General features: G+C 44.7%; 2 protein-coding genes across 2 annotated transcripts; both read left to right on the top strand.

Annotated features, from left to right (window-relative positions):
- The first annotated feature begins 4,701 nt into the window (after positions 1 to 4,701).
- Positions 4,702 to 6,588, top strand: LOC109769348 (probable cystathionine gamma-synthase 2). The gene is made up of 5 exons (XM_020328097.2): positions 4,702 to 5,364; positions 5,452 to 5,655; positions 5,793 to 5,879; positions 5,993 to 6,315; positions 6,425 to 6,588. The coding sequence occupies exons 1-5, from the start codon at positions 4,702 to 4,704 to the stop codon at positions 6,546 to 6,548; spliced, it is 1,401 nt and encodes a 466-aa protein (XP_020183686.1). The 3' UTR covers positions 6,549 to 6,588.
- A 17,593-nt stretch (positions 6,589 to 24,181) lies between these two features.
- Positions 24,182 to 26,021, top strand: LOC109769351 (cystathionine gamma-synthase 1, chloroplastic-like). The gene is made up of 5 exons (XM_020328101.3): positions 24,182 to 24,817; positions 24,915 to 25,118; positions 25,251 to 25,337; positions 25,434 to 25,756; positions 25,839 to 26,021. Exons 1-5 carry the CDS (start codon positions 24,182 to 24,184, stop codon positions 25,960 to 25,962), a joined length of 1,374 nt encoding a protein of 457 aa, XP_020183690.1. The 3' UTR covers positions 25,963 to 26,021.
- The last annotated feature ends 243 nt before the right edge of the window (positions 26,022 to 26,264 follow it).

The following is a 26,264-nucleotide window of genomic DNA, read 5'->3' as shown; positions in this document are numbered from 1 at the left end:
ATTATTTTGCAATGAAATTAATAGATAATCACGTGATCCTGCTCATTAGTTAGATTCCTAGCGGAGCAACATCAAACATTGAGTCAGTGTTGAACAACTGCATAGGATATAGTCCCTCCCGATGGGATTCTTAGTCGACTCATGGTCCCTTAATATTTTTTGTATTTTACTGGTGCGATCAATAAATCCTTGAAGATCAAAGCATTCTCATATTTCTAATGGGGTTAAGTGCTAATTATCCACTGCTCGCGGTTGCATGCTGGAGTACCAGTTCATCCATGTTCAACAAAAAATGATCTAATTTCAGATGGACCGTCCGCACACAAGCAATGAATGGATGTTCAACAATTGCAAATGATATGTGAGACTAGTGCACTATTTCGAAGGTTCCAAGCCAGTAACCGGGGTGCATGTGAAATGGCATGGTGATCAATATATAGACCTTGATGAGCAGACATTATTCCCCAATATGTTTAAATCATATGGCCAAAACATAATGTATAATGGTCGAATAAAGTCCAAGCTATCATTTTCAACCAAACGCATCCATAGTTATAGAATCCCGCACCTACACACGTTATAGTGAGTACCACGTAAAGTTCTCACTGGCCACTTGCAGGCTGCACTAGTGCACCAGCTTGACCAGCTTGAAGTAGTGGAAGTCTTCCAATGTGAGTAGCGCGTGAGCATGCACATGGAAGACTAGTGCTGATAGGGGTTCGCATATATGTTGCACATGCAAGTCTACTGTTCATTGGAGCTTCGCTTCGACGTCGAGGTCTTGTGGAGGTGTGTAGCTGGCATCCATGAAGAACTTAGGAAGGTGACATATTAGCATACTCGATGGTGATGCCGCAAAAAAAAAGCATACTCGATTGTGAAAGAAGGTGACGTCGAAACTTGTAGTGCCATACCTGCAACCTGCGTCAGACGTTTCAGTCGCCGTGACGTCATCCTTAACAGTGAACCCAATTCGGTGACTCCTTTTGTTGTAGGCACATTGGCCGCCAAGATCATCAAGACAGGAGAAAATTTCAGTACAAAGTCTTCTGGTGAAACTAGAGACGGTCATCGACTAATGCTATATCTACGAAAAATTTCTTACAGACTAGTTTTACAAGTGCAGTCATTTTGGCTCACGGGGAAAATCATGATCAGGTTAGTTGGGAAGAGAACACATCATATCGTACATCCAATCCGTAATACTGCTCCCATAAGTTAAGCATTTTCGGGGATCATCTACGCCGCAGAGAGGCAATGGTGCTGTCAAAGTATCAAAAAATGACCTGTCGCACGCATGTTTCCGGATGCCGTCCCCACCAGTGAAGCCACTATACCAGGAGATGAAGAACACACCCCACGCCGCAGAACTTCCCAATACCGCCAACAGATCGGCAAGCGCACCATCGGACCGCCATAATTGTCACCTATGTAATATATGCTTAGCTCTTGATGTCTAGCCAAGCATTGGTGTTTGCATATTACTTGTCGATAATTTGAAAATATTCAACATAGACTGTTGCACACACACCCCATGATGGGGAGAACTAGCTAATTAAATTCTAATGGAGACGCAACTTGATTAACACAGTAGCACACAACAGTCATATTGTTCTGGTAGACATATGCATCATGCATGTTTGAACACTATTTCCATCTTGAGATGTTTAATCGGTAAAACTGATTGTGCAATTTTTTTGAAGAACTTTTTAAAGCGTGCGGCATGACTCCACCTTGGGGTGGTTAAGCCTCAAGGTTCATGCATGTGCATACATGCTTGTTTCTGGCGTGTTACCGAGTTTGATGGGTGACTCTTGGACCCTATCAAAGAACGTATTAGTGATTAAATTAGTTAACGTGTACGGACTGCACAAATCTAATATTGTCAATTTGCTAAACTTGTTCACTGTTTGCCTTGACTATGCAGTGACCAATTGTTCTGGCCGCCCGGCGGCTAGGTGGTTACATTCCCTGCACCACAAAGTGTCTACAAGCGTAAAACACATCAACTGTAGGTAATACAATAGTTGGTCAGTAAGAACTATTGGGTAGCCCTCACAGATCTAATAACTAAAGCCTAGTGTGTACAATGAAAACGTACACATGCACCATAGCTCATATGATATTCAAACATTGAGAGTTCGCTACCTGCTTTGACATTTCTCATGTGATGCACCTCTCTTTGTATCGTATGCACTAGTAGGTACTACCGTACTAGGTACTCCATTGGATTGGGTTAATATTTGATGCCATATGTTCCTATTATCAATATTTTATTTTACTTAACAAGTTATAGGAAATCATGGACCTTTCCTCGCAGCTCCATGGTAGAGGATATTCCAAACCCTGACCAGAATAACAAGACAATAGGTGAATAGGTACCACTATCATCAAACACGTGAGATTGATGGTCTGCAGAAAATTATCAAGTGTCGTGGCATGGTGAAATTCTCAAAGCACGGGAAACATATTCTTTTGAGGATGAAATGGAAGCTTCTGGTCAGGGGGGGTGGGGGGCAAAATCACATCTGCCCATCAATGATAGGTTCACCTGTTTCCTCATGGCTGGAGGCAGATGGATTCCTAGATAGCTAAGAGGCGTCTACAACCACGACATCAAATCCAGGCCCTCAAACGCCCACGGACGCGTCCACAGGAACTGATGGTCACACCTCAAAATATGTCCTCTGAATCCAAGTACCTAAAAGTTGATATGTCAAATCCATACAAACTATGCATAATAAAAAAGCCTATGTACTACGTAGATATCCTATCTACCTTGGACTACTCATCATCTGGGATGTCCACGGTCATCGTGTTGGGCTCCGACTAGATGGGCGCATGCGTCAACTCCGGCTCATCGTCTGACTCACTAGAGGCGAAGATTTCGTCGATCTCCGCCCTCTGTTAGCGGAGGAACCGCCGGTTGGCCCCCACTACGGCCTCCGACTAGATGGACTCCTGGATGAAGGTTTGCTCCACCGCTTCCTCCTCTTGGCGATTTCGAACTCCGCCACGGTGTCCTCCATGGCGAAGCCCACAGCCAGCTCTGCCTCCTCCTCCGGATCCGCCCCCAGCATGGGCCGACGGTCCTGCTCTGCCTCTTGAGGTATTTTGAGGTGAAAACTTGCACTTTTGATTAATTAAAGAGAAGTGAGAATTTCTCGGTTAAATGCAAAAAGTTATGTTTAACTGATACAACTGGCCGACATGTTACACAACGGAACATCACACACACTGCCGAGGAGAGAAGCACATCGAGGTAGCACACAAGCAACATCGTCATAACTCCTCCTCGAGCAAGCAACTTCAACTTTGCCATTGACATCCATCGACGATACCCTCGCTGCAACAACCCATGAAAAGCCACAAGAAGACCCCATCAAATAGTCGGCCACACACGCCAGCCACGGGACAACTCCAAATTTCAGGGCGAGTGAAGAAGGGAAATGTGGAGGTCAGGAGATCACCAAGTGGAACAACAAATAATGGCCCATTGTTTTCCTTTTCCTTTTCCTTTTATCTTCTCTGAGTGCACCATCAGTCGTTGTGTCGATAGGTCCTTCCCTTGCCGCACCACTCCATATCTTGTTGCGAGGCATCGCAGAGGCGGGCATGGAGATTAAATAACACAAGAATGTGATTGGGAGTCGCGCCGCTTCTTCAGGATAACATGAGGCGGGCAAAGTGGAGATTTCTGTCGTTGTGGCGGATAATGATGTGGTACCGGTTGATATAGGATTGAGTCGTTGCAGGCGACAGTCGTATTGATCCTTAGGCATTGTTGTATAAAGCCCAAGGTTAAAGAAGCCTGGGAGAAGCAGCGATGCTAATCAAGATGGTTATTGGGGAGGTGTACGTGAAGAGACATGGTTGGGCACCGTCCACAAAAAAAGGATCTTGGTATGAAAAATGATGCCTGGACCTTTGAAGATTGATTATCCTTGATCTATCAGTTGTTATGAAACTGTGCTAAGTTCTAAGTTTTGTAATGGTTGCAGAGAAGTAGAGCAATCAAGTAAAGTACGTGTCGATTTTACTGGTTTTGTCAAAACAGCTAGAGGTTTCCCTAATGCAAATCAACGGCCGGGCCCCTTGTTTCAGAAAAAAAAAATCAATATTGTATGCAAGGGTATACCTCCCATCCAACTAATTTCTGATGAACCTTCATCAAGCCTTCCCCGTTTGATGCGACCCGTTCTACCGTGTATATCCTGTCGGACTATTTTTTGTTTCTTCTATAAAATCTAGTGAGCTCAAACAGCCCCAACTTTGCTTAGTGAGCTCCTGTCGATAGATACAAACACGCAGTTCTTTGACGTAGACTTTTGTCTTTGCTTGGATTCATCCTGCCCAATAAGTCATTTCTTAATCCCCATGGCACGTTGAAGTTAACTAATTACATGCCTTATTGGTACAAGATGTATTACTAGCTACACGCTTGCGAGACTGAGCATGGATGACACATGTGGCATGTGTTAGTGGGACAATTTTATATGTAGGCAGTCAATTTTATATGGCTCGACGCGCAAGAGAGCCAGACTGATCGGCCAGTATATATTCACACCATCGTATACAGATAGGAAGAACACAAACAAGCAGCTAGCTCTGCCTAACTTTTTAATTGATCTGATCTGAGCTTGGCTAATCTCTTCGATTCCACCTGTTTTCACTACTCTTCCTCGACCCCACAAGTCACTAATGGCGCGGTCGTCGTCTCCTCTCGTCAACAAGGCTTCGCCCACCGAGCAGCACCGCCTGCTCCGTGCTCGCCGTTCTTCAAAGCGTGTCACCGCTTTGAGCCCGGTGGCGCTCCTTGATGCCACCCTCCCTGGCGCTGAGCACCTTGTGCCGGTGTTGCAGCAGGATGACACCAGTGTCGTCGCTGCCGCCACGGCTCCGAAGCGAGATGCTACTCTCTCAGACGAGACCCTGGCGGTTCACGCCGGGGAGAAGATGGGGAAGAACGGCGCCATGGACACCGACTCGATTGCGACACCTATTGTGAGCGGCACGACACACTGGTTCAAGAGCTCGGGCGACCTCATTGCGTTCAAGGAAGGCCGGCGCCACAGCTTCGAGTATGGCCGCTATGGCAACCCTACTGTGAAGGTCCTGGAGGACAAGATCAGTGCGCTTGAGAGGGCTGAGTCGATGCTTGTCACGTCCTCAGGCATGAACGCCATCGTCGCCACGCTGCTCGCACTCGTGCCGCCCGGCGCTGGCCACGTGGTGACCACGACCGAGTGCTACAGCGAGGCTCGGGCCTTCATCCGCGACAAGCTCTCCAAGATGGGCATCAAGGTGACATTCGTTGAGCTGAACGACATGGAGACACTCAAGGCCGTTCTTGACATGGGCGACGTACGTTAATTTGGCAACTAGTAATTTCCTCAATTTGTCAACTAGATATGTTGGCTGTTCTGATCGACATGCTTGGCTTTGATGCAGGTGACACTCTTCTATACCGACTCTCCGTCGAACCCCCATCTCAAGTGCATCGACATTAAGCTCGTCGCGGAGCTGTGCCACCGGAAAGGGGCTCTTGTGTGCATCGACAGCACCCTCGCCTCGCCCATCAACCAGAAGCCGCTCACCCTCGGGGCCGATGTCGTCGTGCACTCTGCCACAAAGTACATCGCCGGCCATCACGACGTGAGTAGCTACCCGAGATGACACGTCTTTTCATAGACGTACAATTGCACTGCCACTTTGCTCCTTTACTTCCAGGATCATTAGCAGCGTAGGGTCTACATAAATTTAAGACATCTCATCGTGCAATTCCATTTCAGGTCATCGCGGGATGCATTAGTGGCTCAGAGACGCTCATCTCCAGAATACGCGCCTGGCATCACGACCTCGGCGGCGCCATAAGTCCGGTATGTAGGATCAACTATCAGCAAGTACATGTTAAGATTCACTCTTATTCAAGAAAAACAAGATCTAAACATTTGGATTCTGACAACTTACACTGCAACATTAACTACTGCAGGACTCAGCCTACATGATCATACGCGGCCTCAAGACGATGGGACTACGTGTGGAAACACAAAACCGCACTGCATTGCGGATGGCGCGCCTGCTCGAGAACCATCCGAAGATCGAGCGAGTGTACTACCCTGGGCTTTTGAGCAGCCCGTGGCACGACATTGCCAAGAGCCAGATGACCGGTTTCGGCGGCGTCATCAGCTTCGAGGTAGCCTCGGATCTGCATGGCATCATGAGGTTCATCGATGCGCTAGAGATACCCTTCATTGCAACATCACTCGGAGGGTGTGAAAGCCTCGTGCAGCAGCCGGCAGTCATGTCCTTCTGGTACGTGCCGTTCTTGGATTTATTTTGGTTTGCAACTTACAGGAAGATGCATGCAACATCTATGGTAGAATTTGTTGACTTATATTGCATGGATCTGTGATCTCATCAGGGGTCAGAGTTACGAGGAAAAGGCAAATAATGGGATCAAGGACAACTTGGTGAGGTTAATCTTCGGGATTGAGAAGTTTGAGGATCTCAAGGATGACATTCTCCAAGCACTGGAGAAGATTTAGAACTATTCCGGATCATTAGTGTAATGAAGATTTTGACAAAATTAGCTATGTAGAAACCCTTTTTGTACATCTGATAGGTAGTCAATGTGTGCTAAACTTCGAATGACATATAATTAGTAGGTTTCTTTTATTTCTTGAAAGAAGAAGCTCAAATTTGCTTCAGGACCAGGACCATATGTAACTGAATGAAATTCAAGTATACAAGACATGCGTTACATTTCACTAGTATAGTAATGGAATCACTTACGTACGAGTCACAAATCTTGTTCCTGACAACTATCCTAACTGCTAGCTTGAGCATATTGGTCAGTTAGCTTGAGCTAGCACAAGATATGGTAGGAAAACCCACAGCGAAGAGGCCCATCACATATGGATCACCTGCCAGTGAAGAGGCCCGAAAGGCAGTTCTGCATAAGCCACCCATATGGGTGAGATGTGATTTCGCATAGATGATTTTACCTATTTTCATAGGGATGCATAGTACACTAGTGTAAATTTAAAAACATAATCCCTCCGTATCAAAATATAAGCCGTTTTTGATACTATCAAAAGTGTCTTATATTTTGATACGGAGGGAGTAGCATGTAAGCCTAGTATTATTTAACTAACAGGACATAAAATCACCACTATATATGCTAACCTGTAGCAGAGGTTGAGTCAATGTAGCACCACTACAAGAAAAACAACCTTCCATGATCCATCAGTGCACTACTGTAGAAATGCTTAACAGTGGCGTGCGCAAAGGACTTATCAGTTCGTCACTCGCAATGCGCCACATATGGTTACCAATAGCACGCACCCCATACGGCACTAGAAACACTTACCAGTGGTGTGTGCCAGTGCCCGCTCAACACTAGTATTTGCATACTAGCGGTAGGCTTATTTTTCGGCCCTGCACTTGTACCTAATTTAGAAGAAAAAACTAGCTATTTGCATGCAGTTCATACAACACATTGTCCATACGGACATACATACAATTTAATAGTACATACATCTCACATAGTCCATGCAATATGGATTCAATCCATCATTAACAGTAAACGCAATTCGGTGACTTGTTTTGCTGTACATACGCTAGCCGCCAAGATCATCAAGACAGAGGAGAAAATTTTCGATACGAAAATGGGAATTAATATCTTCAAACAGCCACGCTGCATGTTGCAAGTTAGCATTTGATGAAGTGTTCTGGTGAAACTAGTGGATCATCCACTACTGTTATATCTAGCTATGGAAAAATTATTAGGGGCTAGGTTTACGAGATGGAGTCGTTCGCCCATGGTCAAAATCAGGGAGAGGTTAGTGGAAAGAGAACACAACATCCCATAGATCCAATTCGTAACACTGGTCCCATAAGTTTAGCATTTTCGTGGATCACCTGCTCTGCCACCGAGAAAATACTTCTGTCAAAGTAAACAAAAATGAGCCCGTCCCACGCTGCACATCTTCCCAATCACCACCAAACGGATAAGCAAGCACCCAGAATCGCCCTCGGATCACCATAACTGTCACCTATGCAATCTAAATTTAGCTCTTGATGTGTAGTCATGCATTAGTGTATGCATATAACTTGCCAATCAATTGGAAAATATTCACATAAACACCAATTCCCGTAAACAAAATGTTGCGTAGACACACAACAAGCCGATATGAGTAACTGATCAAATCCTGCAGGATAAACAACTTGATTAACTGAGTAGCAGATATCAATCATTTTGTTGTGCTAGATATAGGCATCATGCATGTTTGAACACTATTTCCATCTTGATATGTTGAATTGGTAAATCTGACTGCGCAAAATTTGGAAAAGGGACTTTTTAAAGCGTGTAGCATGACTCCGCATAGGGTGGTTAGGCCTCAAGATTCATGCATGCTTGATGCACATATTCCTGTCTCTGCCGTGTCATCGAGTTTGATGGGTGGCTCTTGAACCCTATTGAAGAACATCTTAGTGATTAAATTAGCTAATGTGTACGGATTGCATAACTGAATATTGTCAATTTGCTACAATTGTTCACACCCTGACTACGTAGCAATGAATTGTTCCGGCCCTGTGGTTAACCCGGTGGTTACATTCCCTGCACCTCAAAGTGTCAATGAGCGTAAAAGACATCAAGTGCTAGTAAAATAATCCAAATGGGTAATACTATATTTGATCAGTACAAATGATTCCTTGGCCCTCACAGATCTAATCACTAATTATGGCATAGTGACTCAAACCTCGTGGGCACAATGAACATGGACTGTAGCTCAAATGATATTGAACTTTGGGAGTTCGCTGGCTGCTTTCACATTTCTCATGTGATGCCCCTCTCTTGCATTGTACGCATTAGTAGGTATATACGGTACAAGCTAGGTAGTTCATTGGATTGGATAAATATTTGATTTGCCGTGTGATCCTACTATCAATATTTTATTTTACTTAACAAGTTCTAGGAAACGATGGACCTTTCCTCGCAGCTCCATGGTAGAGAATAATTCCAAACACAAACCCCATAACAAGACAGTAGGTGAATAACTGGCCACTGTCATCAAGCACGTGAGTTTTGTTTTGGAAATAATATTCTTTTCTCAAGTGAACACGTGAGATTGACGGTCCGGGGAAAATTCTCAAATGTGGCGGCATGAGGAAATTCTCAAAGCACGGGAAACATATTATTTTTGGGTTGAAACCGATGCATCAGGTCAGAATCACATCTATCCTTCCACGATAGGTTCACCTCTTTCCTCACAGCAGAAGGCAGATAGATGGATAGCTATGTTTGATTCGCTAGAGAGATGTGGGTGGAACTGGGGTGTGCATTGGCACAGTGGTCACCAACAAGATAATTGGCCGGCCGATTGGTACTACAGTAAGCTCTCTCTCCCCTTGCAAGCGGAAGAAGCAATTACAAAGTCATGTCGAGCAGTTGCTAGATGCTAGTGTGTTGATCTATATACCTCGATATGAATGGAAACATTCCTCAAAAGTATTAATGGTGTTACCCGTGCAGCGCAAGGCTAGCTTCGGAGAGGTTTTATTTTAAGCTAAGTGAAACTTGCCATTTTTGTTAATTAGGACGAAATGAGAATGTTAAAAGCAGAAAGTTGGGCTTACCGATACAACTGGCATATATGTACAGATCAGAAACATCAGCCACACACTACCGAGGAGAGAAGCTCAACTCATGTAGAACACAAGCATCATCGTCATCACTCCACCTCAACCATGCGACTCAAACTTTGCCATCGATAACTATTGATGGAACCCTCACCACAACAACCCCATGAAGCCACAAGACGACCCGTTATATAGTTGGCCACATCAATGTTTTAAATAGCGGGCTATTGCCAAATAGCGGCGGACCTCAAAATCAGATATAGCGGGCTATAGCAGGCTATAGCGGGCTATTTGTACATGGGACTATTTAGCGGCACCCTGCTGAAAAGGCTATATAGCGGGCTATAGCGGGATAGCCGGCTATTTAAAACATTGGGCCAGACACACCAACGGTGTGGCAGCTCCGGTTTTGAGGGCAAGCGAAGAAGGGAAATGTGGAGGGCTGGAGATCACCAACTGGACCAACCTAACCTATAATGGCTCATTTGGTTTTACTCTTTTCCTTTTCCTTCTACTTTTATCTTCTGTTGGTGCACCATCAGTCACTGAAGCGGTCACTCCTTCCCTTGCTGCACCATCTCCTAGCTTGTTGCTAGGCATCGCAAAGGTGTGTATGGAGGATGAACGACACCAGGATGTGACTGAGAGTCATACCGCTTCGTGAAAACATGTGGCAGTCAAACGGAGATCTACGTCGGCGAGGCGGATTATTATGTGGCACCGGTTGAGCTATGATTTGAGAGGTCGAAGACGACTGTTGTATTGACTCTTAGGAGTTGTTGTGTAAAGGCCAAAGTTAACGAAGCCTTGGAGCAGGAGCGAAGCTAGTCAACATCGTCACTAAACTAGAATCTAACCTATGGCGATTTGATCCGGTGACTGATACGTCTCCAACATATTTATAATTTTTTATTGTTCCATGCTACTATAGTATCAATCTTGGACATTCTATATACATTTACAAGCACTTATATGTCATTTTTGGGACTAACCTATTAATTTAGTGCCAGTGTTAGTTGTTGTTTTTTTGCCTGTTGTTGGTTTTTCAAAATATCAATATCGAATGAAGTTCAAATGCCACGAAACTTTTTGAATTTTTTTTTTGACAAAAGAGACACTAAAAGCTTCGGGAGAGGGCCAGAAGATGGAAGATGGGTCCATGAGGCACCAGGGCGTGACCTTGGGGTGGCCGCGCCCTAGTGGCTCGCTGGGTTCCACGGAGCTCTGTTTAACCTAATTCCGCTTCTATAAATTCTCTAAAATTTTGAAACCAACAGAGAGCCAGACGAAATACTTTTTTCGCCGCTGCAAGTTCCTGTTCTCGAGAGATCCCGTATGGAGGCCTTTTCTGGCACTCTGCCGGAGGGGCAATCAATCACGAAGGGGCTCTACATCAACCCCTTCCGATGATGTGTGAGTAGTTTATCACGGACCTACAGGTCCATAGTTAGTAGCTAGATGGCTTCCTTTCTCTCTTTGATCTTTAATACAATGTTCTCACTGATGTTCTTGAAGATCTATTTGATGTATTGACTTTTTGCGGTGTGTTTATTGGGATTCGGTGAATTGTGAGTTTATGATCAGATTATCTGTGAATATTATTTGATTTTTCTCTGCACACTTTTATGCATTATTGCTATAGCTTCGTATTTTTCTCCGATCTATTGATTTGGTTTTGCCAACTAGATTGATTTTTCTTGCAATGGGAGAGGCGCTTTGTGGTGGGTTCGATCTTGCGGTGCTCAATACCGGTGAAAGAAAGAGATATGACACGTATTTATATCGTTTCCCTTAAGTATAAAAAGATGGGGTTTATTAATGCATGAGTTTACTTTGTCTACATCATGTCATCTTGCTTAAGGCGTTACTCCGTTCTTTATGAAGTTAATACTCTAGATGCATGCTGGATAGCGGTCGATGTGTGGAGTAATAGTAGTAGATGTAGAATCATTTTGGTCTACTTGTATCGGACATAATTCCTATATATGATCATTTCCTTGGATATCATCATGATTATTTTCCTTTCTATCAATTGCCCAACAGTAATTTGTTTACCCACCGTATGTTGTTTTCAAGAGACAAGCCTCAAGTGAAAACTATATCCCCTGGGTCTACTTTTATCATTTATCAAAAACCAAAAATACCTTGCTGCATTTTTTGTTTATCTATTTTATTTTGTATTTTTGCTCTATCTATCTATCAATCACTACGCAATTTAATCTTGCACGTAACCGCCAAGGGATTGACAACCCCTAGTTTGCGTTGGGTTGCAAGGATTTGTTGTTTGTGTGCACGTGCTGCTAACAAGGTGTTGCGTGGTTCTCCTACTGGATTGATAACATTGGTTCTTAACTAAGGGAAATACTTATCTCTACTGTACTGCATCATCCTCCCCTCTTCGGGGAAATCCCAACGCAGTTCACAAGTAGCAGTGAGCGACACTTGAGCATCGCTCCCTTCCTGAAGACATTTGTCCATGTCGTGTCCTGAGATGGTTGGTGCAGATATGGTCATAGTTGTAGTTTGTGGAACGCAGATTTGATCTCTTCGGATTTTTTCCCTTACTCCGGCATAGCTTTGGTCTTATATGAGTATATTATTTGCCAGCATGTTTGTGTGTGGGGGGTGGGGGCTCGCTATAGTGTTCGTTGTGTGCATCATAGCTATGCAAAGGCTAGGTGCGTGCTACTTGTGAGTTGCATTGGGATTTCCCCGAACAGGAAGGGCGAAGCAATATAGTAGCTGATAAGTATTTCCCTAAGTGAGAACCAAGGTTTATCGAATCAATAGGAGAATCACACAAACCCTAGTGAATTGTGATACGTCTCCGTCGTATCTAGAATTTTGATTGTTTCATCCCAATATAATTATACAACTTTCACATATTTTTGGCAATTTTTTATATGATTTATTGGACTAACCTATTGATCCAGTGCCCAGTGCTAGTTCCTGTTTGTTGCATGTTTTTTGTTTCGCAGAAAATTCATATCAAACGAAGTCCAGACGCGATAAAAATTTACGGAGAATTATTTTGGAATATATGTGATTTTTGGGACTTGGAATCAACGCAAACGGGGGCTCACAGTGACCACAACCCACCAGGGCGCGCCGCACACCCCCTGGCGCGACCAGGTGTCTTATGCCCTCCTCGAAAGTCGATTGGGGCCCTTCTTCTGGCGCAAGAAAGATAATTTATGGAAAAAATCATGTAAAAGTTCAGCGCAATCGGAGTTACGGATCTCCGGGAATTTAAGAAAAGGTGAAGGGCCAGATCTGGGGAGATCCAATCTCGGAAGGGCTCCCGCCCCTCCGCTGCCATGGAGGCCATGGACCAGAGGGGGAACTCTCCTCCCATCTAGGGGGAGGCCAAGGAAGAAGAAGGTGGAGGGGGGCTCTCTCCCCGTCTCTTCCGGTGGCGCCGGAGTGCCGCTGGGGCTAGGATCGTGATGACGATCTACATCAACAATCTTGCTACCATCAACACCAACTTTCTCCCCCTCTATGCAGCGGTGTAACACCTCTTCTCCCCGCTGTAATATCTACTTAAACATGGTGCTCAACTCCATATATTATTTCCCAGTGATCTATGATTATCCTATGATGTTTGAGTAGATCCGTTTTGTCCTATGGGTTAATCGTGATCTTGGTTGGTATGATTGTGTATTTCATTTATGGTGTTGTCCTATGGTGCCCTTCGTGTCGCGCAAACGGAGAGGCCCCCGCTGCAGGATGTTGCAATATGTTCATGGTTTGCTTATTGTCGGTGTTGCGGGGGTGACCGCAGCCTAAACGCGGATAAGTGGGTTATGGCATATGGGAGTAAAGAGGACTTGATACTTAATGCTATGGTTGGGTTTCATGACCTTAATGATCTTGTTCTAGGTAAAGCAAACATCAAGTGTGCGTAGAGTTGTATCGGTGGTTGATAGAACTTGAGGAAATATTTGTTCTACCTTTAGCTCCTCGTTGGGTTCAACACTCTTATTTATCGAAGAAGGCTACAAACGATCCCCTATACTTGTGGATTATCAAACAACACCTGCACACACAAAAGCAAATACTTGCACTCAACGCGGGTAAGAGGGTTGTCAATCCCCTTGAACTCGTTACTTGCAATGATTAAATCTTGTAGTGGTAGATAGATAAATTGCAAAACAAAATAAAAGATAATAAACTATAGCAAGGTATTTTTGGTTTTAGTAATTTGATAAAAGTAGACCCGGGGGCCGTAGTTTTCACTAGATACTTCTCTCTCGAAATAATAGCATATGGTGGGTAAACAAATTACTGTTGGGCGATTGATAGAAAAGCGCATACTTATGATGTTATTGATGGCAATGATCACACATATAGGCATCATGTACGTGACAAGTAGACCGACTCCTGCCTACATCTACTACTATTACTCCACCAATTGACTGCTAACCAGCATGCATCTATGGTATTAAGTTAATGACAAACAGAGTAACGCCTTAAGCAAGATGACATGATGTAGACAAATTAAACTTAGGCAATATGAATAAACCCCCATCGTTTTACCCTTAATGGAAACAATACAAATACGTGCCTAGCTACCCTTTCTGTCATTGGGTGACCACAACGCAAAGTTGAACCCATCACAAAGCACATATCCCACTGAAGATAAATCAAACTAGTTAGCCAAACCAAACGGATAGATCAGAGAGATACAAATCTATAATAATCATGCATAATAAATTTCAGAAAATACTCACTTACTTTCAATGAATATTCCAATCATAAACCCACAATTCATCGAATCCCAACTAACACACCGCAAAACAAGACTACATCGGATAGAACTCCAAGAAGATCATGGAGAACTTTGTATTGATGATCAAAGAGAGAGAAGAAGTCATCTAGCTACTAAATATGGACCAGTAGGTTTGTGGTGAACTTCTCACGCATCATTGGTAGGGCATCAAGGTTGATGTAGAGACCCTCCGTGATCGATTCCCCCTCCGGCAGAGTACTGGAAAAGGCCATCAAATGGCGGAAGAATAGAACCTTGCGGCGGAGGAAAAAGTGTTTCAGGTGGATCTTTGTTGGCTTGGTAATATTTGGGAATTTATAGAGGTGGAATTAGGTCAAACGGAGTTGCGTGGGAGTCACGAGCTCAGGGGCGCGCCCTACCCCCAGGGTGCACGCTGTAAGCTATTGGCTCTCCCGTAACTCTTCTGGCCTTGTCCCGAACCTTCTAGGGTTCCTTCTGGTCTACAAAAACCGCCGTAAACTACATCGTGTTTGGACTTCATTTGGTACTGATTTTCCGAAAAGCCAAAAGCAAGCAAAAAAGCAACAACTTGCACTAGGCACTGAGTTAATAGGTTATTCCCAAGAACATATAAAATATCATAATAAAACATATAAAGCATCAAAGATTGGTAATATTATAGCATGAAACAATACAAAATTATATATACATCAGAGACATGTCAGTGTGTGCTGATTATGTTTGTATCCATTTAATGCTTCATTTTGAGTCAACAAAATCCACCTTTTATCGAAAAGTTGACATGTCCGAAATCCACACATCTAATATTCCCAGTTTGCTAAACTTGTTCACGATTCATCACCTTAACTATGCAGTAAAAAATTGTTCTGGCCGAGCAGTAGCTAACCCTGGTTGTTACATTCTGATGACCCGGATGTATCAGGGATCGATCAAACATAATCCTTTCACTAAGTAAGAGTGTCAAAGTCAACGAGGAGTAGAAGAAAACGATAAGCAGTTTTCAGCAAGGCATTCTCTACAAATACTGAAGGTAGCGGTAAATGATAGTTTTGTAGCAAGATGATTCGTAACGAGCAACAAGTAGCAATAGTAACAAAGGTGCAGTAAGGTGGCCCAATCCTTTCTATAGCAAAGGACAAGCTGTAAAGTTCTCTTATATAAAGCAAAGTTTTCTCGAGGACACATGGGAATTCTCGTCTAGTCATGTTTATCATGTTTAGTTGATTCACGTTCACTATGATAATTTGATATGTGGTTGGACCGTTGCTAGGGTGATGTTCTTACTTGAACAAGCAACCCTCTTATGATTACCCCCTCTCACAAGCTTCCATACGAAATAAGAATTGAAATAATTCTAATCATAGCATGAAACATATGGATCCAAATCAGACCCTTACGAAATAATACATAAACTATAGGGTTTAAGGTTCTGTCATTCTCGCAACCCATCATTCACTTATTACTCCCCAATGCCTTCCCCTACGCCCAGTTATGGTGAAGTGTCGCGTAGTCGACGTTCACATGACACCATATAGGAAGAAGAATATACATATCATCAAAAATATTAAAAGAATAGCAACTTCACATGATTACTTATAACAAGAATTCTCCCTTGTCCTCAAGAACAAAAGTAACTACTCACAAATCGTATTCATGTTTGAAATAAGAGGTGTATTGAATATGCTTAAGGATCTGAACATATAGTCTTCCACCAAATAAAGCAACTAGCATCAACTACAAAATGTAATCAACACTACTAGTAACCCACAGAACTAGTAGAAAAGAGGGCTTTGGTTCAGGCCGGGTCAGCCCATTAGTCCCGGTTCAGTCCAGAACCGGGACCAATGGGGGCACTGGTCCCGGTTCGTGAGGCCAGGGGCCTGCCGGGCCTCGTGGGGGCATTGGTCCCGGTTCGTCTGGCCCCTTTGGTCCCGGTTGGTGGGACAAACCGGGACCAATGGGCCTCGCTCCTGGCCCACCACCATTGGTCCCGGTTGGTGGCTTGAACCGGGACCACAGGCTGCCCTTTAGTCCCGGTTCATGCCACGAACCGTGACCAATGAGGTGCCTATATATACCCCTCGCCCGTGAGCAGAGCACTGGAGTGCTCTGTTTTTCTCTGGCCGGCGAGGGGAGGGCTTTGTGGTGCTCTAGCTCACCTCCTATGCACATGAGGTGTTCGATGAAATGCCCGAGCCACAGTAGTTAAGCTTTCTTCTCTCGAAGCTCGACCTCAAAGCTCCATTTTCCTCGAGATTTGTCTAGGTTTAGCGGCCCGTCACGTCCCATTCCCGTCTTCACCGCCGTCGATCGCCCGCGCCGATCTCGTCGCCGGCATCACCGTGGTGAGCCTCTTGTTCTTATCTTCTTTCTGAAAGAAAAAAATTCTTACTTTAGATAGATACTTGTCTAATTTTCTTACTATTGTATTGCTTGTTATTATATAGTGCGATGGTTTTGGTATCCGCCCCCGTCGGCCCTCGTCCTGTATATGATTCGGATGTGGTATATATTATCTTTATAACTATTGGTTCATTTATTGTTTATGAAAATTATGCCGACCAACGTGACATAGATTTTATTTATCTAGGAGGTATGTGAACCGGAAATTCCAACCGACCCTATTGTCGAGAGGTTAAATTTAGTTGAAGAAGAAAACAATTTCTTGAAGGAAAAAATAAAAAAAAATTGAGGAGGAGAAGATGATATTGGAGTTGCATGTTGCGGATGTCGTCGATGATCACAAGATCAAGATGGATGCAATGCGCTTGAAGATTAGAAAGATTAGAAAATATGCCATTCATACCGAGGCTTGGTATCATTATGCCGTTGCATCAATTGTTACCTTGGTTGCGATTATGATCGCATTTGTTTTCGCATTGAAATGTTTTACATAGTTTCAATGTATGGTTTAATTAATTAGATGCTCTGGAGAGCTATATGTTGTTAGATGAGAACTATGTATGTACTTTGGTTTTAATGTGATGATGAACTTCTATTAATTTGGTCACTTAATTATCTATTCATGATGTTTTGTAATGGTTTTTGACACACTTAATTATATATAGTGCACGCAGATGAACCGGCAATGGATGTACGGTGACAGACACACCTCCGAGTACATTAAGGGCGTGCATGATTTTCTCGAAGTGGCTGAGGCAAACAAGCAGAATGGTTTTATGTGTTGTCCATGCCCTACATGTGGGAATACGAAGTCTTACTCTGACCGGAAAATCCTTCACACTCACCTGCTTTACAAGGGTTTCATGCCACACTATAATGTTTGGACGAGGCACGGAGAAATAGGGGTTATGATGGAAGACGGCGAAGAAGAAGAGGACGATGACAACTATGTGCCCCCTGAATACAGTGATGCTGCAACGGGGGAAGCTGCTGAAGATCAAGAGGAACCAGACGATGTGCCCAATGATGCTGCAACGGGGGAAGCTGCTGAAGATCAAGAGGAACCAGTGCCCGATGATGATGATCTCCGCCGGGTCATTGTCGATGCAAGGACGCAATGCGAAAGTCAAAAGGAGAAGCTGAAGTTCGATCGCATGTTAGAGGATCACAAAAAAGGGTTGTACTCCAATTGCGAAGATGGCAACACAAAGCTCGGTACCGTACTGGAATTGCTGCAGTGGAAGGCAGAGAATGTTGTGCCTGACAAAGGATTTGAGAAGCTATTGAAAATATTGAAGAAGAAGCTTCCAAAGGATAACGAATTGCCCGACAGTACATACGCAGCAAAGAAGGTCGTATGCCCTCTAGGATTGGAGGTGCAGAAGATACATGCATGCCCTAATGACTGCATCCTCTACCGCGGTGCGTACAAGGATCTGAACGCATGCCCGGTATGCGGTGCATTGCGGTATAAGATCAGACGAGATGACCCTGGTGATGTTGACGGCGAGCCCCCCAGGAAGAGGGTTCCTGCGAAGGTGATGTGGTATGCTCCTATAATACCACGGTTGAAACGTATGTTCAGAAACGAAGAGCATACCAAGTTGATGCGATGGCACAGTGAGGACCGTAAGAAAGACGGGAAGTTGAGAGCACCCGCTGACGGGTCGCAGTGGAGAAAAATCGAGAGAAGGTACTGGGCTGAGTTTACAGGTGACCCAAGGAACGTATGGTTTGGTTTAAGCGCGGATGGCATTAATCCTTTCGGGGAGCAGAGCAGCAATCACAGCACCTGGCCTGTGACTCTATGTATGTATAACCTTCCTCCTTGGATGTGCATGAAGCAGAAGTTCATTATGATGCCAGTTCTCATCCAAGGCCCTAAGCAACCCGGCAACGACATTGATGTGTACCTAAGGCCATTAGTTGAAGAACTTTTACAGCTGTGGAATGGAAACGGTGTACGTACGTGGGATGAGCACAAACAGGAGGAATTTAACCTGCACGCATTGCTGTTTGTAACCATCAACGATTGGCCCGCTCTCAGTAACCTTTCAGGATAGACAAACAAGGGATACCACGCATGCAAGCACTGTTTAGATGACAATGAAAGTATATACCTGGACAAATGCAGGAAGAATGTGTACCTGGGCCATCGTCGATTTCTTCCGACCAACCATCAATGTCGAAAGAAAGGCAAGCATTTCAAAGGCGAGGCAGATCACCGGAAGAAGCCCGCCATGCATACCGGTGATCACGTACTTGCTATGGTCAATGATTTACACGTAATCTTTGGAAAGCGTCCCGGCGGACTAGCTGTTCCGAATGACGCTGAGGGACACGCACCCATGTGGAAGAAGAAATCTATATTTTGGGACCTACCCTACTGGAAAGACCTAGAGGTCCGCTCTTCAATCAACGTGATGCACGTGACGAAGAACCTTTGCGTGAACATGCTAGGCTTCTTGGGCGTGTATGGGAAGACAAAAGATACACCTGAGGCACGGGAGGACCTGCAACGTTTGCACGAAAAAGACGGCATGCCTCCGAAGGAGTATGAAGGTCCTGCCAGCTACGCTCTTACGAAAGAAGAGAAAGAAATCTTCTTTGAATGCCTGCTCAGTATGAAGGTCCCGACTGGCTTCTCGTCGAATATAAAGGGAATAATAAATATGCAAGAGAAAAAGTTTCAGAACCTAAAGTCTCATGACTGCCACGTGATTATGACGCAACTGCTTCCAGTTGCATTGAGAGGGCTTCTACCGGAAAACCTCCGATTAGCCATTGTGAAGCTAGGTGCATTCCTCAATGCAATCTCTCACAAGGTGATCAATCCAGAAATCATACCAAGGCTAAGGAGTGATGTGGCGCAATGTCTTGTCAGTTTCGAGCTGGTGTTCCCACCATCCTTCTTCAATATCATGACGCACGTCCTAGTTCATCTAGTCGACGAGAGATTGTCATTCTGGGGCCCGTATTTCTACACAATATGTTCCCCTTTGAGAGGTTCATGGGAGTCCTAAAGAAATATGTCCATAACCGCGCTAGGCCAGAAGGAAGCATCTCCATGGGCCATCAAACAGAGGATGTCATTGGGTTTTGTGTTGACTTCATTCCTGGCCTTAAGAAGATAGGTCTCCCTAAATCGCGGTATGAGGGGAGACTGACTGGAAAAGGCACGCTAGAAGCGGACTCAATAATATGCAGGGACGGGCATTATTGGTCTCAAGCACACTACACAGTTCTACAGAACTCTACCTTGGTGACCCCGTATGTCGATGAACACAAGAACAGTCTGCACTCCAAACACCCGCAGCAGTGTGACGACTGGATTACATGTGAACACATCAGGACTTTCAGCAGTTGGTTGGAAACACGTCTCAGAGGTGACACCACTGTTTGTGATGAGTTGTACTCGTTGTCCAAGGGACCATCTTCGACTGTATTGACTTACAAAGGATACGAGATAAATGGGAACACATTTTACACGATCGCCCAAGATCAAAAGAGCACCAACCAAAACAGCGGTGTCCGCTTTGATGCAGCAACCGAGCCATAATGGACATATGGGAACTTGACTACGGACATGATTTTAAGGTCCCTTTGTTTAAGTGCAAATAGGTCAATCTGTCATGAGGCGGGATACAGGTAGACCCACAGTACGGAATGACAACAGTGGATCTGAACACTCTTGGGTACACTGACGAATCGTTCGTCCTAGCCAATGATGTGGCACAGGTTATCTATGTGAAGGACATGTCTACCAGACCGAGAAAAAGAAAAGATAAGGAAGTGAATACATCATACGATGAGCCAAAGCGCCACATAGTTCTTTCAGGAAAAAGGGACATTGTGGGAGTGGAGGGCAAGACAGACATGTCTGAAGATTATGAAAAGTTTCATGAAATTCCTCCCTTCAAAGTCAAGGCTGACCCAAGCATCTTGATAAACGATGAATATTATCCATGGTTAAGGTGCAATAAGCAAATGACACAAGCGAAGAAAAAGTAAAGACTTTCTCCCGCAACTATTATGATGATACCATGCCAACTTTGTAACAGACGAGTATGATACCATTGTCCGTTTTGTACACGAAGTGCATCTAGTTTTTGCCGTAACCCTCTCAACTTTCTTGCACATGCTATGTGGATGAAATGATGATACCATGCCAACTTTCAACCTTTTCAGAGTTCATTTGAAATGCTTTTCAATTTTAGGGTCTTATAGCTCAAAATAATCAGTAAATGCATGAAAAATAACAAATAAAATAAATAAGTAATTAGAAACAAAATAATATAAACTTTATTAAAATATATAAGTAGAAACAAAATAAAATAAACTTTAATAAAATTAATGAAACTAAAATTAACAAAGTATTTTCTGTTCAAAACATTATAAGAAACCTCTAGTATTATTGAAACTAAAATCGTATAAAATTGATGCAACTAAAATTATCGAAGTATTTTCTGTTCAAAATCATTAAAAGCAAAAAGAATTTTCATAAAAAACTTTTTTTGATAGAAACTTTAATAGCAAAAAGAATTATCATAAAGTAAAATAAATAAGTAATTAGAAACAAAATGAAATAAAATAAATAAGTATTTTGTTGTAAGTAGAAACAAAATAAAATAAATAAAGCAAAAAAGAAAACAAAAAATTGGGAAAAAATAAAAAAAATGCCACCTACTGGGCCACCACGGCCTGAATACGACTAGAAACCCATCAATGGGCCAGGATTCAGGCCCGCAGAAGGCCCAGCAGGCCCACAGGCATAGCAGTGCAAGATTAGGCCTGTAAGCCTGCAATAGAGAGGAGCTCGAGAGGGTTGGCGCAGCAGCGTTTATAAACCACTCTCGAGCTCTCTCAACTAGCGAGGTGGGACTAAACTTTGGCCGCGACGCGGGCAGCACATGTCCTTCGGTCCCGGTTGGTGGCACCAACCGGGACTAAAGGGGTGTATTGGTCCCGGTTGGTGCCACGAACCGGTACCAATTCACCCCCTTTAGTCCCGGTTGGTGCCACCAACCGGGACCAAAGGCTGCCGCTTCCCGCCCTTTGGGCTGCTGAAAAGAGACCTTTAGTCCCGGTTGGTGCCACCAACCGGGACCAAAGGCCGCCGCTTCCCGCCCTTTGGGCTGCTGAAAAGAGACCTTTGGTCCCGATTGGTGGCACCAACCGGGACTAAAGGGTGCATTGGTCCCGGTTGGTTCCACGAACCGGGACCAAAGCTCTTGGTATATAACCAACACTTGTGAAAATTTTCATCTTCATCTCGCAGTTGCCCCTGACGACCCCTCGACGACATCGACGCCGCCAGGCTGCCCCGACGCCGCCCGCCGCCCCCGCCGTCGCCGTCGCCCGCGCCCTCGCCGTCGTCGCGCCCTCGCCCGACGTCGTCGCCGCGCGTCGTCCCTGCCCCGACGCGCGCCGCCCCTGCCCCGCACCCTCGCCGTCGCCGCGCCCTCGCCCGTCGCTGTCGCCCGCGCCCTCGCCGTCGCCGCGCCCTCGCCCGACATCGTCGCCGCGCGCCGTCCCTGCCCCGACGCGCGCCGCCCCTGCCCCGCGCCCTCGCCGTCGCCGCGCCCTCGCCCGCGCCCGTCGTCGCCGTCGCCGACTGTAATGATGTTTTAAATATATTTTTTAGATATATGTATTTTTTTTATGTATGTTCATATATGTATGTATGTATTTTTTACATGTTTTTTGTATGTATGTATGTATTTTTTCAACTGTAATGATGTTTTAAAAATACATATATGCAAAAGTTAGATTTTTAGAAAGGAATTTGAATAGGTTTTCAGCAAGGAATTTGAATCTGGTTCAAATTTCATTTGAATGAAATTTGAAAAATTTGAACTATGGATCAGAAGGTTTTTGGTGAAATAGAGTGTGGGTACTGTCATGAAGTTGGAGTAATTTTTGTGGTTGTAAAAGAGTTAGGAAAAGTTTTATATATGTAAAAGTTACATTTTTAGAAAAGTTTTATGTATCTAGCTAGGAAAGGAAGAAGAAGAAAAAGAAGGAAGAAGAGGAAAAACAAAAATAAGAAGAGGAAGAAAGGAGAAGAAGAGGAGAAGAAGAAGAGGAGAAATAAATAAGAAGAGAAAAAATAAGAAAAAAAAAAGAGAAGAAGAAAGGAATAGAGGAGAAGAAGAAAAAATAGATATATATCACTGATCCGTTAGCAATAGGAGAAGAAGAAAGGCAAGAAGCAGCTCAATAGCAACGAGGCCGATGCACTGCAATTGTTGGCGCGAGGCGTTTCAGAGTATAGCGAAACAAGCAAGTTCGTCGGACACTTTAGAGTTTGTTGGTGAATAACACAGATCCGTTGGATGGGCTGGGCAGTGAGCGAATGGCCGATTTTGGCCCGTAGGGCAGTTCTGCCGTGCGAGATGGCATGTCAGACGAGTCGCGTCCCCTTGTAATCATCCTATTTTTTGTGAATCCCTTCTAATCATCCAACCAAAGTTTAGTTCACAATTTTAGATGTTGATGCTTGTTCTATTCTACTCCTGTATTTATTCCTGTTTTGTTTGTTTCAATACCATTTTATGTAATATTTATTTGAAATTCGATAAAAAAATTGCAAAGTAGATTCCTACTGTTTCCGCCAAAGAAAGGAAAGAGAGAAAAAAATCTAGCAAGGTATCTAGCAACAACCCAACTTTGTTTAATGATGATGCCTTCTCCAGCTCGTAGCACAGTACGACGTTCTACATGTAAACACGCAGGTTTGACCTACGACTTGGCTTAGATTCGTCCTGGCCCAGGTCAGTATTTCTTAATCCCACTAGCACGTTGCCGTCAACTAATCACTTGGATTTCGTAGCTGATCAATCATGGATCCACTAGTACATCTTAGTCGCCACACGGCTTAGTTACTAGCTACACTTGCGAGGCTGACACGTAGATGTGTGTATGTCGGCGCAGACTAAGTCAGACCGACCATGCATGCCACATCTGGGAGTGGGACGATATACTATGTTGTATACTACCTCGGTTCTGGTTTGTCCAATTTTAATCATAGATTTAACTAACAAAATACCAATATATGTCATAAAAAATTATATTGTTAGATCCATATTTGAACATAGTTTCCAACGATATAGCTTTATATAACATGCATTGATATTTTGTCAGTTAAATTTATGATCAAAATTTTACAGTAAATAAATACGAAGGGTGCCTATAAATCAGAACGGAGCTAGTACGTCTAAGCAGACAAGTAGATCTGCCTGCCAGTATATATTAGCGCACCAACAACACAAGCGAGCGGCTCTTCCTCCACCCTAAGGACACAGTTTGTCCATCCACCTGAGCTTCGCAATCACTTCCATTCCTTCGACTTGTTTTCACTACTATTCCTCGCACTAATCAATGGCGCCGACGGCCAAGGCTTCGTCCACCAAGCAGCACCGCCTGCTCCGCGCTCGCCGTTCTTCTTCAAAGCGCACGGCCGCTTTGAGCCCAGAGGCGCTGCTTGGTGCCACCCTCCCTGGCGTCCACCACCGCTTCGTGCCGGTGTTGCAGCAAGATGACGCCGTCGCCACAGGTCCGACGCGAGATGCTGCTCTCTCCGACGAGACCCTGGCGGTCCACGCCGGGGAGAAGATGGGCGGCATGGTGGGCACCGACTCGATCGCAACGCCGATCGTGAGCGGCACGACGCACTGGTTCAAGAGCTCCCGGAACCTCATCGCGTTCAAGGAAGGCCGGCGCCACAGCTTCGAGTACGGCCGCTACAGCAACCCCACTGTGAAGGTCCTGGAGGACAAGATCAGTGCGCTGGAGAGGGCCGAGTCGACGCTGGTCACGTCCTCCGGCATGAACGCCATCGTCGCCACGCTGCTCGCGCTCGTGCCGGCTGGCGCCGGCCACGTGGTGACCACGACCGAGTGCTACAGCGAGGCGCGCGCCTTCATCCGCGACAAGCTCTCCAAGATGGGCATCAAGGTGACATTCGTCGAGCTCAACGACATGGGCACGCTCAAGGCCGTTCTTGACCAAGGCAATGTACGTTTTATTTGGCAGCTTGTAATTTCCTCAATTTACCAACTAGATACTATTTTGGTTGTTTCTAACTCCGTGAAGCTTAACTCTGATGATGCAGGTGACACTCTTCTACACCGACTCTCCGACGAACCCTCATCTCAAGTGCATCGACATTAAGCTCGTGGCGGAGCTTTGCCACAGAAAAGGGGCTCTTGTGTGCATCGACAGCACCCTCGCCTCGCCCATCAACCAGAAGCCGCTCACCCTCGGGGCCGACATCGTCGTGCACTCCGCCACAAAGTACATCGCCGGCCATCACGACGTGAGTACCTAGCCTAGATCACATGTTTTCTCATAGACGTACAATTGCACTGCCATTTTGCTCCTTTACTTCCAAGATCACTAGTAGTTCCTATATAAATTTAAGACTTCTCATCGTGGCATTCCATTTCAGGTCATGGCAGGATGCATTAGTGGCTCCAAGGACCTCATCTCCAGGATACGTGCGTGGCACCACGACCTTGGCGGCGCCATAAGTCCGGTATGTAGGATCAACTATCAGCTAGTTCTTGTTGTCGAAAATCTAGATGTTAATATTTGGATTAAAACTGACCACTTGCATTGCAATTTACTGCAGGACGCAGCCTACATGATCATACGAGGCCTCAAGACGATGGCACTACGCGTGGAGACGCAAAACCACACAGCTTTGCGCATGGCACGCCTGCTCGAGAACCATCCCAAGATCGAGCAGGTGTACTACCCTGGGCTCTTGAGCAGCCCGTGGCACGACATCGCCAAGCGCCAGATGACGGGTTTCGGCGGCGTCATCAGCTTCGAGGTGGCGTCGGATCTTCACGGTGTCATGATGTTTGTCGACGCGCTAGAGATACCATTCATCGCAACGTCGCTCGGCGGGTGTGAGAGTCTGGTGCAGCAGCCGGCTGTCATGTCCTTCTGGTACGTGACGTTTTGAGGAGAATGCAATATATATGTATGGTCGATTTTTTGCTTAGATTGCATGGATTTGTGTTTTCATCAGGGGGCAGAGTGGCGAGGAGAAGGCAAAGAATGGGATCAAGGACAACTTGGTGAGATTTAGTTTTGGGATTGAGAACTTTGAGGATCTCAGGGATGACATTCTCCAAGCCCTCGAGAAGATTTAGACTACTCCTAATGACTAATTAATAGTGTATCAATTTTGAAAAACAAGCTTGGTAGAAACCCTTTATATACATATGATAGGTAGTAGTCAATTTGTGCTGAAATTCAAATGAGAGGTAACTAGTAGGTATTCTTTTATTTCTTGACGGAAGAAGCTCAAATTTGTTGATAGACAGATACATGTGCTTCGGGGCCATATGTATTCGAAAGAAATTCAAATATACAAGACATGTTACATTATGTTTCACTAGTACAGTCATGGCCATCCATCACTTCAAGTACACACTAGGAGTGCTAGAGGTAA

The sequence above is a fragment of the Aegilops tauschii genome, chromosome 2 (genome assembly GCF_002575655.3).
Source record: "Aegilops tauschii subsp. strangulata cultivar AL8/78 chromosome 2, Aet v6.0, whole genome shotgun sequence".
Lineage (NCBI taxonomy): Eukaryota > Viridiplantae > Streptophyta > Magnoliopsida > Poales > Poaceae > Aegilops > Aegilops tauschii.
This window is presented reverse-complemented; position numbering and strand designations above follow the sequence as displayed.

Bases quoted from the DNA above. Each gene is read 5' to 3' on its own strand.
- LOC109769348 (XM_020328097.2), top strand. From the start codon at position 4,702: ATGGCGCGGTCGTCGTCTCCTCTCGTCAACAAGGCTTCGCCCACCGAG. The intron at 5,365-5,451 runs GTACGTTAATTT...GCTTTGATGCAG, and splicing joins CCGTTCTTGACATGGGCGAC to GTGACACTCTTCTATACCGA. The intron at 5,656-5,792 runs GTGAGTAGCTAC...ATTCCATTTCAG, and splicing joins ACATCGCCGGCCATCACGAC to GTCATCGCGGGATGCATTAG.
- LOC109769351 (XM_020328101.3), top strand. From the start codon at position 24,182: ATGGCGCCGACGGCCAAGGCTTCGTCCACCAAGCAGCACCGCCTGCTC. The intron at 25,119-25,250 runs GTGAGTACCTAG...ATTCCATTTCAG, and splicing joins ACATCGCCGGCCATCACGAC to GTCATGGCAGGATGCATTAG. The intron at 25,338-25,433 runs GTATGTAGGATC...AATTTACTGCAG, and splicing joins TTGGCGGCGCCATAAGTCCG to GACGCAGCCTACATGATCAT.